This window comes from Hakea prostrata, chromosome 11 (assembly GCF_041222555.1).
Source record: "Hakea prostrata isolate BN-2017 chromosome 11, UWA_Hpros_2, whole genome shotgun sequence".
NCBI lineage: Eukaryota > Viridiplantae > Streptophyta > Magnoliopsida > Proteales > Proteaceae > Hakea > Hakea prostrata.
The window spans coordinates 26,336,512-26,351,210 of NC_142610.1; the positions used below are offsets into that span (position 1 = coordinate 26,336,512).

The 14,699-nt window shown below is 41.1% G+C and overlaps 1 protein-coding gene across 7 annotated transcripts in view; it reads left to right on the forward strand.

Annotated features, from left to right (window-relative positions):
• Positions 1–14,699, forward strand: part of LOC149001218 (uncharacterized) — a 106,344-nt gene that overhangs the window by 34,252 nt on the left and 57,393 nt on the right. For 3 of the 7 annotated variants that reach the window (XR_016170800.1, XR_016170801.1, XR_016170802.1), the window contains one exon: positions 10,197–10,940. Coding sequence is in view for 1 of the 7 variants with exons in the window: in XM_089140608.1 (XP_088996734.1) it covers positions 9,185–9,373; positions 10,197–10,310 (303 nt within the window). In the remaining 6 variants the exon portion in view is untranslated. Of the gene's footprint in view, positions 1–8,530; positions 9,374–9,883; positions 9,945–10,196; positions 10,941–14,699 lie in introns of all 7 variants that reach the window. The other 4 variants (XR_016170798.1, XM_089140608.1, XR_016170799.1 and 1 more) reach the window with 3 other exon arrangements.

A 14,699-nucleotide genomic window follows, 5' to 3' on the forward strand; every position in this document is an offset into this window, starting at 1 on the left:
CGGATTTAATTAGATAATCATCTAAAACTCTTTAACCTCCTCCCTAGGTATATAAAGAAACCTTTTAGTTATGATATGCTTTACTTATGTCATCCACTAAGCATTAGCCGACCTTCTTGTTTAGGAAAATATTATTTTCCATGTGTCCTGTACTGAAGTGGAATGCTATTTGAAGAAAGAAGTTAATGTCACAGATCGAACCTTGAATGTCCCTCGATGTCGGTTAACGCAAAAATTCCTCTGAGTCAGTCCCGCCGAAAAACACATTCCCTAATAGCATTGGACTCATGGTGCGGGTTTATTTGGATAATCTTCTAAGACTCTTTAGCCTTCTCCCTAGTAATACAAAGAAAAAAGTTAGTGATGATATGCTTTACTTATGTCATCCAATAAGCATTAGTCGGCGTTCATTTTTAGCAAAATATCCTTTCCCATCTGTCCTGTACTGAAGTGGAATGCTATCGGAAAAAAGAAGTTAATGGCTCAAACGCCCCTGAATGTCCCTCGATGTCGGTTAATGCAAAAATTCCTCTGAGCCAGTCCCGCCGAAAAACACATTCTCTGATAGCTTTGAACTCATAGTCCGGGTTTAATTAGATAATCTTCTAAGACTCTTTAGCCTCCTCCCTAGTAATACAAAGAAACAAGTCAGTGATGATATGCTTTACTTATGTCATCCAATAAACATTAGTCAACCTTAATGTTTAGGAAAATATACTTTCCCATGTGTCCTGTACTGAAGTGGAATGCTATCGGAAAAAAAGGTTAAGGCTCAAACGCCCTTGAATGTCCCTCGATGTCGGTTAATGCAAAAATTCCTTTGAGCCAGTCCCGACGAAAAATACATTCCCTGATAGCTTTGGACTCATGGTCCGGGTTTAATTAGATAATCTTCTAAGACTCTTTAGCTTCCTCCCTAGTAATACAAAGAAGCAAGTTAGGGATGATATGCTTTACTTATGTCATCCAATAAGCATTAGTCAACCTTCATGTTTAGGAAAATATACTTTCCCATGTGTCCTGTACTGAAGTTGAATGCTGTCGGAAAAAAGAAGTTTAAGGCTCAAATCGACCCTGAATGTCCCTTGATGTCGGTTAATGCAAAAATTCCTCTGAGCCAGTCCCGTAGAAAAAGACATTCCCTGATAGCAATGGATTCATCGTCCGGATTTAATTAGATAATCTTCTAAAACTCTTTAACTTCCTCCCTAGGTATATTAAGAAACCTTTTAGTTATGATATGCTTTACTTATGTCATCCGCTAAGCGTTAGCCGGCCTTCTTGTTTAGGAAAATATTATTTTCCATGTGTCCTGTACTGAAGTGGAATGCTATCGGAAGGAAGAAGTTATTGGCTCAGAACGCCCCTTAAATGTCCCTCGATGTCGGTTAACGAAAAAATTCCTCGGAGCCAGTCCCGCCGAAAAACACATTCCCTGATAGCATTGGAGTCATGGTCCGGGTTTAATTAGATAATCTTCTAAGACTCTTTAGCCTTCCCCCTAGTAATACAGAGAAACATGTTAGTCATGATATGCTTTACTTATGTCATCCAATAAGCATTAGTCGGTCTTCATGTTTAGGAAAATATCCTTTCCCATGTGTGCTGTACTGAAGTGGAATGCTATCAGAAAAAAGAAGTTAAAGGCTCAAACGCCCCTGTATGTCCCTGATGTCGGTTAATGCAAAAATTCCTCTGAGCCAGTCCCGCCGAAAAATCCCTTCCCGTATAACTTTGGACTCATGGTCTGGGTTTAATTAGATAATCCTCTAAAACTCTTTAGCCTCCTTTCTAGTAGTACAAAGAAACAAGTTAGTGATGATATGCTTTACTTATGTCATCCAATAAGCATTAGTCAACCTTCATGTTTAGGAAAATAACCTTTCCCATGTGTCCTGTACTGATGTGGAATGCTAACAGAAAAAAGAAGTTAAAGGCTCAAAACGCCCGTGAATGTCCCTCGATGTCGGTTAATGCAAAAATTCCTCTCAGACAGTCCTGCCGAAAAAGACATTCCCTGATAGCATTGGATTCATGGTCCGGATTTAATTAGATAATCTTGTAAGGATTTATAACGTTCTCCATAGGTATATAAAGAAACCTCTTAGTTATGATATGCTTTACTTATGTCATCCACTAAGCATTAGACGGCCTTCTTGTTTAGGAAAATATTCTTTTCCATGTGTCCTGTACTAAAGCGGAATGCTATCGAAAGGAAGAAGTTAATGGCTCAGAACGCCCCTTGAATGTCCCTCGATGTCGGTTAATGCAAAAAATTTTCTGAGATAGTCTCGCCGATAAAGACATTCCCTGATAGCATTGGATTCATGGTCAAGATTTAATTAGATAATCTTTTAAGACTTTTTGACCTCCTCCCTAGGTATATTAATAAACCTCTTAGTGATGATATGGTTTAGTAATGTCTTCCACTATGCATTAGCCGGCCTTCATGCTTTGGAAAATATCCGTGTCCATGTGTCCTGTACTGTAGTGGAATGCATCGGAAACAAGAAGTTAAAGGCTCAGAATGGCCCTTGAATGTCCCTCGATGTCGGTTAATACAAAAATTCCTTTGAGCAAGTCCCGCCCAAAAAGACATTCCCTGATAGCATTGGATTCATGGACTGGATTTAATTAGATAATCTTCTAAGACTCTTTAACCTCCTCCCTAGGTATATAAAGAAACCTCTTAGTGATGATATGCTTTACTTATGTCATCCACTAAGCATTAGCCGGCCTTCTTGTTTATGAAAATATTCTTTTCCATGTGTCCTGTACTGAAGTGGAATGCTATCCGAAGGAAGAAGTTATTGGCTCAGAACGCCCTAGAATGTCCCTCGATGTCGGTTAATGCAAAAATTCCTCTGAGCCATTCCCGCCGAAAAAGGCATTCCCTGATAGCATTGGATTCATGGTTCGGATTTAATTAGATAATCTTCTAAAACTCTTTTACCTCCTCCCTAGGTATATGAAGAAACCTCTTAGTTATGATATGCTTTACTTGTGTCTTCCACTAAGCATTAGCCGGCCTTCTTGTTTAGGAAAATATTCTTTTCCATGTGCAGTGAAAGCTATCGAAGGAAGAAGTTAATGGCTCAGAACGCCTCTTGAATGTTCCTCGATGTCGGTTAACGCAAAAATTCCTATGAGCCTTTCCCGCCAAAAAACACATTCCCTGGTAGCATTGGACTCATGGTCCGGGTTTAATTAGATAATCTTCTAAGATTCTTTAGCCTCCTCCCTTGTAATACAAAGAAAAAATTTAGTGATGATATGCTTTACTTATGTCGTCCAATAAGCATTAGTCGGCCTTTATGTTTAGGAAAATATCCTTCCCCATGTGTCCTGTACTTATGTGGAATGCTATCGGAAAAAAGAAGTTAAAGGCTCAAAACGCCCGTGAATGTCCCTCGATGTCGGTTAATGCAAAAATTCCTCTCAGCCAGTCCTGCCGAAAAAGACATTCCATGATAGCATTTGATTCATGGTCCGGATTTAATTAGATAATCTTATAAGGATTTATAACGTTCTCCATAGGTATATAAAGAAACCTTTTAGTGATGATATGCTTTACTTATGTCATCCACTAAGCATTAGACGGCCTTCTTATTTAGGAAAATATTCTTTTCCATGTGTCCTGTACTAAAGCGGAATGCTATCGAAAGGAAGAAGTTCATGGCTCAGAACGCCCCTTTAATGTCCCTTGATGTCGGTTAATGCAAAAATTCCTCTTAGCCAGTCTCGCTGATAAAGACATTCCTTGATAACATTGGATTCATGGACTGGATTTAATTAGATAATCTTGTAAGACTTTTTAACCTCCTCCCTTGGTATATAAAGAAACCTCTTAGTGATGATATGCTTTACTTATGTCATCCACTAAGCATTAGCCGGCCTTCTTGTTTAGGAAAATATACTTTTCCATGTGTCCTGTACTGAAGTGGAATGCTATCGGAAGGAAGAAGTTATTGGCTCAGAACGCCCCTTGAATGTCCCTCGATGTTGGTTAATGAAAAAATTCCTCTGATCCAGTCCCGCCGAAAAACACATTCCCTTATAGCATTGGACTCATGGTCCGGGTTTAATTAGATAATCTTCTAACACTCTTTAGCCTTCACCCTAGTAATACAAAGAAACATGTTTGTGATGATATGCTTTACTTATGTCATCCAATAAGCATTAGTCGGCCTTCATGTTTAGGAAAATATCTTTCCCATGTGTGCTGTACTGAAGTAGAATGCTATCAGAAACAAGAAGTGAAAGGCTCAAACGCCCCTGAATGTCCCTCGATGTCGGTTAATGCAAAAATTCCTCTGAGCCAGTCCCGCCGAAAAAGGCATTCCTTGATAGCATTGGATTCATGGTTCGGATTTAATTAGATAATCTTCTAAGACTCTTTAACCTCATCCCTAGGTATATAAAGAAACCTCTTAGTGATGATATGCTTTACTTATGTCATCCACTAAGCATTAGCCGGTCTTCTTGTTTAGGAAAATAAACTTTTCCATGTGTCCTGTACTGATGTGGAATGCTATCCGAAGGAAGAAGTTATTGGCTCAGAACGCCCCTTGAATGTCCCTCGATGTCGGTTAACGAAAAAATTCCTCTGAGCCAGTCCCGCCGAAAAACACATTCCCTGATAGCATTGGACTCATGGTCCGGGTTTAATTAGATAATCTTCTAAGATTCTTTAGCCTTCACCCTAGTAATACAAAGAAACATGTTAGTGATGATATGCTTTACTCTTGTCATCCAATAAGCATTAGTCGGCCTTCACGTTTAGGAAAATATCCTTTCCCATGTGTCCTGGACTGAAGTGGAATGCTATCGGTAAAAAGAAGTTAAAGGCTCAAAACGCCCCTGAATGTCCCTCGATGTCGGTTAATTTAAAAATTCTTTGGAGCCGTCCCGCTGAAAAAGTCATTCCCTGATAGTATAGAATACATGGTCTGGGTTTAGTTAGATAATCTTCTAAGACTATTTAACCTCCTCTTTAGGTATATATATAAACCTCATAGTGATGATATGGTTTACTTATGTCTTCCACTTCATGTTTAGGAAAATATCCTTTTCCATGTGTCCTGTACTGTAGTGGAATGCTATCGGAAACAAGAAGTTAAAGGCTCATAATGCCCCTTGAATGTCCCTCGATGTCGGTTAATGCAAAAATTCCTTTGAGCTAGTCCCGCCCATAAAGACATTCCCTGATAGCATTGGATTCATGGACCGGATTTAATTAGATAATCTTCTAAGACTCTTTAACCTCATCCCTAGGTATATAATGAAACCTCTTAGTGATGATTTGCTTTACTTATGTCATCCACTAAGCATTAGCCGGCCTTCTTGTTTAGGAAAATATTCTTTTCCATGTGTCCTGTACTGAAGTGGAATGCTATCGGAAAAAAGAAGTTAAAGGCTAAAAACGCCTCTGAATGTCCCTCGATGTCGTTTAATGCAAAAATTCCTCTGAGCCAGTCCCGCCGAAAAACACATTCCCTGATAGCTTTGGACTCATGGTCCGGGTTTAATTAGATAATCTTCTAAGACTCTTTAGCCTCCTCCCTTATAATACAAAGAAACAAGTTAGTGATGATATGCTTTACTTATGTCTTCCAATAAGCATTAGTCGGCCTTCATGTTTAGGAAAATATCCTTTCCCATGTGTCCAGTACTGAAGTTGAATGCTATCGGAAAAAAGAAGTTAAAGGCTAAAAACGCCTCTGAATGTTCCTCGATGTCGGGTTCGTCCATCGCGGTCGAGATCGGCCATCACAGTCAAGTTCGGCCATCTTGGTTTCGTGATGAGGATGGAACCTTATTGTTCCAAGGATAAGCACAATCCCTAGAAATTTGGGATACGTGATTGAGTTATATACGGTTACAACTACCTTGAGGAGTGGGCAATCGTGTTGATCATGGAAACCGCTTCCACCCTCGTGAAAATGGGAAAAACCCTACAATCGGACATCCACCAAGAAGGATCATGAATTAATCCGACGGTCAAGGAAGGGTGGTCAATCCTATATAAACTAAAGCTTTATGCCCAACAGAGGTAACTCAATGGTTCTTCTTCCTTTCTATCTCTCAATTAAGCTTTGCAACTCGCCAGAGCTTTGTGGTGTTCCAACTATTGACTTAGCCTTCGGAGGTGGCTTCTTGACCCCAGGATCAGGCCATGTCTAACTTTATTTTGCAGGTCATCCACAGGAGATCTAAGGGCTGAGCAGATTTTGGACGCATCATTTGGCGCCGTCTGTGGGAATCTTGATCAAAAAGTCATCGTGCAAATCAGATCAGGAATACTAAATCAATCTTACGGTATTTTTATTTCTGACGAATTCGTCCGCGATTCAAAGGTATATGCGTTCAATCCTTTTTATGGGTAATTCGTTTGTACGGTATGTTTTCATTCACCCTCTTCCTTCATTGCTAAGAGTAATGATTAATTTTCTCTGCATTGAAGTTTGCATTGTCGATATAAAAATCACTAAAAATTCAGTTGGTTTCCTTCTAGTCGGCCAATTAAGAAATAACGAAAAGAAACCACATATTGTTTGGTTTCATCATGATTTTCTGATATTGCAGTTGCCATCATTAAATCAGTTCAATTTTTACATATTCCGATCTAGAGAAAGTCACGGACAAGGTTTAGTTTATTTCTTTTGGTTTTGATCTCAATGCCATGATTACTTCACTCCTAATGATGCTCTGACAAAGAAAAGAGAAGTCTTTAGAAAGAGAAGGAAAAGACTATTAAAACATTGTCTTCGTCATTGTTATCTCCTACTACATTTGATGCTCCGATCTGCTTTTTCCCTTTCTTTCTCTCTCAATCAATTGCAGGAAAGGGCTTTGATTTTTTAAGGCGGTATCGGTATTCCGGAGGGGACGAACATGTCTAGTATTTTCAGTTTCTCGATAATGAAAATTTAAGGAAACTGTTCACAAGTAAGAATGATGATTATTTTGTTTCTGTTTTCCAGAGATTTCATTTTCTGATGTCTCTGCAGATTCGATACTACATCCTCTTAATCACTGTCAAGTGCGAATATTAAAGGCTCGCCACTTGTGCGGTTCCATGTCTCGGAGGTGATCTTAGTCGTAATACTTGGGGAACGAACGCCTTCTTGGAGTCATCGCCTCTCCGAGGCTCCGCGTAATTTGATAAATGCAGAGCTTAGCCCTTGAGGCTGCGACATGGTCACGACTTGCCTGCTCTAGCTTCTCATTAATGGAGAACTCCGGAATAAACTCCTAAAGTCGGACGGCCATGACCACGATCACCCAGCAGAAAATCCCTACTTTTTTGGAGATCTCAATTGTAGGGATCTCAAGTGGACTCCCACTTGACTCGTTGCGATCCCCTCCAATCCCTCCCGGATCCGGAGGAATCTCCCCGACTCTCCATGATCGGGCCCTCCCCGCCATCTCTCGTTAGTGTTTCCTCCGGTCTTTCCACTTCTTTTTGGCTAGATCCCCGGCATCCGATGGGTATCTTGTTCTCTATTCTTGGCCCCGAACCGTTTGTAACACCCGTATCCTAAAAACCGCCCCCTCTCCTCATTCATCTCCTTTGGTTCCTGGTCTCCCTCCCCCCACCCCAGCCTCTCACAGGTTTGGAGCTCCCTCCGCCCCTTATCCCCCCCTCCCCCGATGACCGCATTGTTTGGCTGCACCCCCACTCTACCCCCTTTTCTACTACATCGGCTTGGAACCTCCTGAGAACCCCTTCTCCCTCTACCCCTTGGTCCCCTCTTGTTTGGTTCAAAGGTCACATCCCTCGCCATGCCCTTACTCTTTGGAGAACCCTTAGCCTTGCCCTCGCCTACCCAAACTTTTCTCATTAGCCGTCACATTCTTGCCAACCCAAACTGTGCCATCTGCTGGAATAGTTCAGAGGATATTAACCACCTATTTTTCTTTTGGTTTTGCACATGAATGGAACTGGATCTTGAGAATCTTTGCCGGTACTTCTACTTGTGACCTTGTGGGTAAGTTTGTCTTTGCCGCCACTATTCACCATCTTTGGTGGGAGCGTAACATGCGCAGATGGTCCTCCAAATCCCGTTCAATTGATTTGATTTGGAATGCCATCTACTTTGATGTTTTTTCGAGACTGCGTTCTCTCCCCACACCCCCGTTGCTGATTCTCCAAGAAATAGGCTAATTGTTAGTTCTTGGAGTCTCTCAGCTTCTTTCTTGCCCCTCACTTGATGTATTTTTTGTATTTGCTTTCTCTCCCCCCCCCCCTATTGTAGATTCTCGAAGAAATAGGCTATTTGTTAGTTCTTGGAGTCTCTCAGCTTCTCTCTTGCCCCATTTTCATTGTTTCTTTCGTCTTTCATTGGCTTTTGGTAATTTAATTATTTATTCATAAAAAAAAAAAAAAAGTGGACTCCCACTTGAGAAGATAAGCGTTTCATCCTTTCTATGTCATCTCTATTTTCATGCATACACCGTCTGCTTATTTCCTTAGTCATGCTTCTCATGATAAATTCAGTTCACGTGTTAAAGAAATACAATTAATCAGGTAGTTAAAAAAGAACTGAGCAAGGTTTTGTTTCCGAGACACGCCCAGAAGATGAACCTGTCGTGAGACAAGAGATCAGGAAAAATTTGCATTAAAGGGAACCTAGAAGCGCTGCTTCGGTCATGCACTTACTGCTTTGTTAATGGCTGTGACGTTTCTCCGTTGCTTGATGACACACCCACCATGCTTGGCAAGAAACATTCCCTCTCCAATATCAATTCGCTGAGGTCATATGAAGTCATTGATGAAGCCAAGGAGTTAGAGAAGCTCTGTCCGGCAGTAGTTTTTTGTCCTGGAGTTGTTTCTCGATTTTTGGAGTTTTTTGGTTTCAATATATCTTTGCTGGCCTTGTTATGGTGTGGAACTCCAGCCTCCGAATGACATTCTTATGTTTCAATGGCATTCTTAGGTTCATCTTCCCGACGATGGTCATAATGCTTTGGAACTCATCTCAACCATGATAGTCCAGGCCAAACTTAACCCTTCATGTGGTGGAGCAATTCTGCAACAAGCAACATGGAAGGTTAAGAGACCTCAAAGATGAGAAAACAAGCTTGATAAAAATCTCGGCTTTAGAATATATTCTGATATTATTCTATTTCGTGAATCATGATTATTTTCTGTTTAAAAAAATGAAAAATCCCTGGTAAGGGGATGGTATGTCTTTTCGACAATGGGCAATCAACAGTGGACGTGGACATTGATGATGCCGCAAATAAGAGCAAAGGGAAAGCTGTTGCAACTCTTTTTGAGGAGCGTAAAACCAATAAATCAGAGAATACGCTGCTGTTGTTACTACATCATCTTCTCAATAGTACAGGCGCGCGTGCACAACACAGACAGGCAAGTCTAGCTAATTTCAAAGTTTGATCCTCTGATTACCTTCAGTTTTAGAACTGAACTAGGGGGAAGCCATGCATAATTTTTATAATTGCAATTTCGAGAAAATCTATTTGCTCTGGCCCACAGGTAGATGGAAAATGCAGAAGAAATATGGCAGTACCTTTCCAAATTAGTTGTTTATGTTATATAAATTGACCATGTTCACCACATATAATCGTGCAAAATATTGGTGCATTCACCCTTGGTGTGAAAATTTATCTCTCCTGTAATGACCGCTAAATTTTTAGAAGACTATTTGTGTTAATCTGCCCCCAATCATATGTAAAGCTAATGCATCTATTGTAAACAGAGAATATACAACCTCATACATCCAAATGAAATCCTGACTACATAAGCCATTGCAAATAATCATGCAATTTAAGCTATTGTATATTAGGAGAGTGGATCTGATTTGTACAAATTAGCATTCCATAATTGATGTTATGAATGATTAGAAAAATGATCTTGCAGGGAAAGCATCAGTGCCTTGCTGAAGTTGATGCCATGTCATCCATAATTGTGCCTACCAGAAGTAATTATCTGACAATGCACTAATAGTATTTCAGATTTTTTATGGCCTTTTCTGCTGGTTGATAAATAGTGTAGTTGCTCATCGCAGACAGTTGCATCATATGAAGAGTAGTAGCTCATACATTTCCTGAGTTTCATTACTTATCTTTGATAGATATTAACTTGCTTGTTTTATTGCTAGTACTTGGTGTTTCCCACTTGAAGATGAAGATTCTTTATATGATGACTTTCTTCTTTTCTCCCCCCCTTGCAGTGTCTTTCAGGGGCACTAAGGAATGACAATACTAAGTTGTTGACTGCAGCTTCTGCTGTCTTTCTACCTTTCCAGCCGTTAATGGTTTCAGCCGTTCACACAGGATTGATGGAGGTATTCTGCTGCTGTTCCCATCTCTTCACACACACGAAAATAACGTATACATGTTAAGCATCTTGCTTTTTTAAGAGACCTTTTTCCAGTTAACATGTGCACTAGTATTATAGCTGATGCAACTTGTGAGGTATCATACAGTTTTTGACAGTGAATTTATGTGCCTTCAACTCTTTTAGAAAGGTATTGTCATCTAGTGAAAATGGTGGAGTAGACTCTCATAGAGTTGTTATCCGGGGATTGTGTTTTGACTGTGATGGATACTTCATTTGTCTAAGTCTGTTATCTTGATGCTCGTCTAAATTCGGGCGTCTCTTTCTCTTATTCTTACTTACTCCATACAATACAACTCCTCTGATCTTGTGATGAACACATGCCTGTCTAGCTGATGTTATTCTATCCTTCAACCACAGCAGTTTGAGAACTCTTGGTGATGGACCCATTCTATCGACATCTGGATGTTTATACGAACCTTGATGCTCTAGTCAAGGTGGCAATCATTGTCCCATGAGTTAGTGGTGACTAAGAAATGATTCATTCTATCGGTTCTCAATCTACCAAGGACTGGCTTCAGGGGAAAAGGAAATTTTATCTTACATAACACGAACTAGGAAATATTAGAGGAATCAGGTAATACTGCTCCAGTTTTGTGTCATTTCATATTCCTCTTCTGCAATATGATTTCTTAGTATGTTTTATTCAGATCTGTTTCCTACTTGTTGATGTTGCTTGGTGTTTTTTTTTGGGCTAAAGGTAATTCTGGCATTATGTGTAGTCTTTGAAGTTTCTTTCTCTGTTAGATCAGCTATTTTGTATCGCTTGCATCCAACCAACATTGATCTCCAGCTATCTGTCCTAACACCTTTAGCTGGAAAAGTTGTCATCCCCGGCTATTTTTCCATGTTGAAATGGTTAGATATTTCTAATTCATCTCAAAGATCCAAGTATCTGGTTGAACACCCTACAGTTATTGCTGTGACTAAAAATAACTTGGTAGTGGTTCTTAAATGAACAACACCTAGATCAACATCAAAACTTGATGAAGAGTTACTAAGAGATATAATGATCATAAATGATTGATACTCAATTATTTGTGCTAATGAGAATGTTCATTTTGAGAAAAGACAGCCTATGTTTATTTGACAACATGAGTCTTGGGAGTGATGTTCCGAAAGACTCAGAACGAAAGGTGGAGAGTCCTCCACTTCATCGCTTGCCGCTGCGGTTTTCTCAACTTTGGAAAAGCTGAAAAATAATGCGGCCAACCAACCATAAGAAGAGAACAAGAGAAATCAGCAATCAAAGCCACGTTCAAAAGTTCGAACGTAAGCAAACTAGCAGCAAGAGAGGTTAAGAGATCTCAAAGCTTCAGAAGATATTCTGCAATGGTGGTGTTCGGGTCAAGGCCCAGTTGCCACGTTCGGGGCCCCAGACCGGTTGGGTATGATCTTTCCGTATCAGGTGGTGATGCATCCCCTGGCGAACCTGTACAGCTTAAAGATTAAGGAACGAGGAGAAAGAATACAACAGAGATCGCGATGTTCGTGAATGTAATCGTAATCAAGATCATCATCGGGAGCGGAAAAAAGACTAAGATCGTGGGTTTGCATGATCGTGTTGAACGTGAATGTTATTACGACCAAGAACATCAACGATCGAGTGTATCAAGAATTTATAACGATCGGGATGGAGGCAACGTTCACCCGATTATGTGGATTTTTTACACCATTACAATACCCAAGTAAAGCATCGACAATTTCGATCAAGGGATTTTATCCTCAGAAGAACTTTGGCATGAGATCCGCATCACCAAAAGAAGTTGGATCCTCCACGAGAAGGGCCATGTATGATAATCAAACCAGCTGGTTCAGGTGCGTATAAGCTGAAGAACTTAGTTGCCGATCGTGAATTGAAATGATCGTGGAATGCAAGACATCTCAAAAAACCTACAATGATTCTTAGGAATCGATAGGTAAGGCATCGGTTTAAAACTCGAGTGAGAACTTCTACAAGGCATCGGTTTAAAACCCGAGTGAGACCTTCTATAAGGCATCGGTTTAAAACCCGAGTGAGACCTTCTACAAGGCATCGGTAGAAAACCCGAGTGAGTCCTTCAACAGGGCATCGGCTTAAAACCCGAGTGAGTCCTTCAACAAGGCATCGGTTTAAAACCCGAGTGAGACCTTCTACAAGGCATCGGTTTAAAACCCGAGTGAGACCTTCTACAGGGCATCGGTTGAAAACCCGAGTGAGTCCTTCAACAGGGCATCGGCTTAAAACCCGAGTGAGTCCTTCAACAGGGCATCGGCTTAAAACCCGAGTGAGTCCTTCAACAGGGCATCGGCTTAAAACCCGAGTGAGTCCTTCAACAGGGCATCGGCTTAAAACCCGAGTGAGTCCTTCAACACGGCATCGGCTTAAAACCCGAGTGAGTCCTTCAACAAGGCATCGGTTTAAAACCCGAGTGAGACCTTCTACAAGGCATCGGTTTAAAACCCGAGTGAGTCCTTCAACAAGGCATCGGCTAAAACCCGAGTGAGTCCTTCAACAAGGCATCGGCTAAAACCCGAGTGAGTCATTCAACAAGGCATCGACTTAACACCCGAGTGAGTCCTTCTACAAGGCATCGGATTAAAACCCGAGTGAGTCCTTCAACAAGGCATCGGCTAAAACCCGAGTGAGTCCTTCAACAAGGCATCGGATTAAAACCCGAGTGAGTCCTTCAACAAGGCATCGGATTAAAACCCGAGTGAGTCCTTCAACAAGGCATCGGCTAAAACCCGAGTGAGTCCTTCAACAAGGCATCGGATTAAAACCCGAGTGAGTCCTTCAACAAGGCATCGGCTTTAAACCCGAGTGAGTCCTTCAACAAGGCATCGGCTAAAACCCGAGTGAGTCCTTCTACAAGGCATCGGATTAAAACCCGAGTGAGTCCTTCAACAAGGCATCGGCATTAAAACCCGAGTGAGTCCTTCAACAAGGCATCGGCTTTAAACCTGAGTGAGTCCTTCAACAAGGCATTGGCTTAACACCCGAGTGAGTCCTTCAACAAGGCATCGGCTTAAAACCCGAGTGAGACCTTCTACAAGGCATCGGTTTAAAACCCGAGTGAGACCTTCTACATGGCATCGGTTTAAAACCCGAGTGAGACCTTCTACAAGGCATCGGTTTAAAACCCGAGTGAGACCTTCTACAAGGCATCGGTTTAAAACCCGAGTGAGACCTTCTACAAGGCATCGGTTTAAAACCCGAGTGAGACCTTCTACAAGGCATCGGTTTAAAACCCGAGTTAGACCTTCTACAAGGCATCGGTTTAAAACCCGAGTGAGACCTTCTACAAGGCATTGGTTTAAAACCCGAGTGAGTCCTTCAACAAGGCATCGGCTTAAAACCCGAGTGAGTCCTACAACAAGGCATCGGCTTAAAACCCGAGGGAGACCTTCTACAAGGCATCGGTTTAAAACCCAAGGGAGACCTTCTACAAGGCATCGGTTTAAAACCCGAGTGAGACCTTCTACAAGGCATCGTTTTTGTTGGTAATACATCAAAAGTAATTCAATTCAATTAATTGATGGGGAAAAGATTCCTTACCTGGATTCGCTTTCCCTTACTTGAAGTATTCGCAGCGGAAGTCTAGATCCACGTTCTCGTTCCACCACCAAAGATTTACCGGCGAGATTCCACAATCACTTGGAAAGGGAATAATATCCAACACCCAAATGCCGTGGATTAATGGAATGAAGATCAAAAACTAGGAAAGAAAAATTTCTAAGCCTGCGATTCTAAGAGAGAGGGAGAGAGATGGAGCCGCCGTTTCTCAGAGATTCGCTCGTGCGAATGAATCACTCAGTTACTTACTCACTAATGCGGTGGTTACCAAAATATATAACCCTATTTTGTAACCGCCCTAATAGTGAGTTTCCAATATTGCCCTTGGGCATTTAATTTATTAATCATATTAATAAATTCCAATAGCTCCCACTTGCACAAGGGCAAGTGTTAATCTTTCAATGTGTCCCAGACACACTTGTATATCCCAGATATACACATTCAATCTCTCTGCTATGTATCCCAGATACATAGACCTCTTGTGTCCCAGACACATATGTATATCCTAGATATACATATATATTGATCTCTTCACTATGTATCCCAGATACATTGACCACCTGTGTCCCAGACACTAATATCCACAATCATACTGGCAAAATGGGTTGTGCGACCGGTGATATACCTGCACGCGTGAGCCCCAAACTAGAAACCTTCCCAGAAGGCCAGAATGGCACATCACTCATAGAAACAAATCAAATAAGCATTAGTATAACACAGTGTCCTAGGTTTATTCAAACTCACAAGACTAAAGGTATCTCGATCCCTCTGAGAGATCAC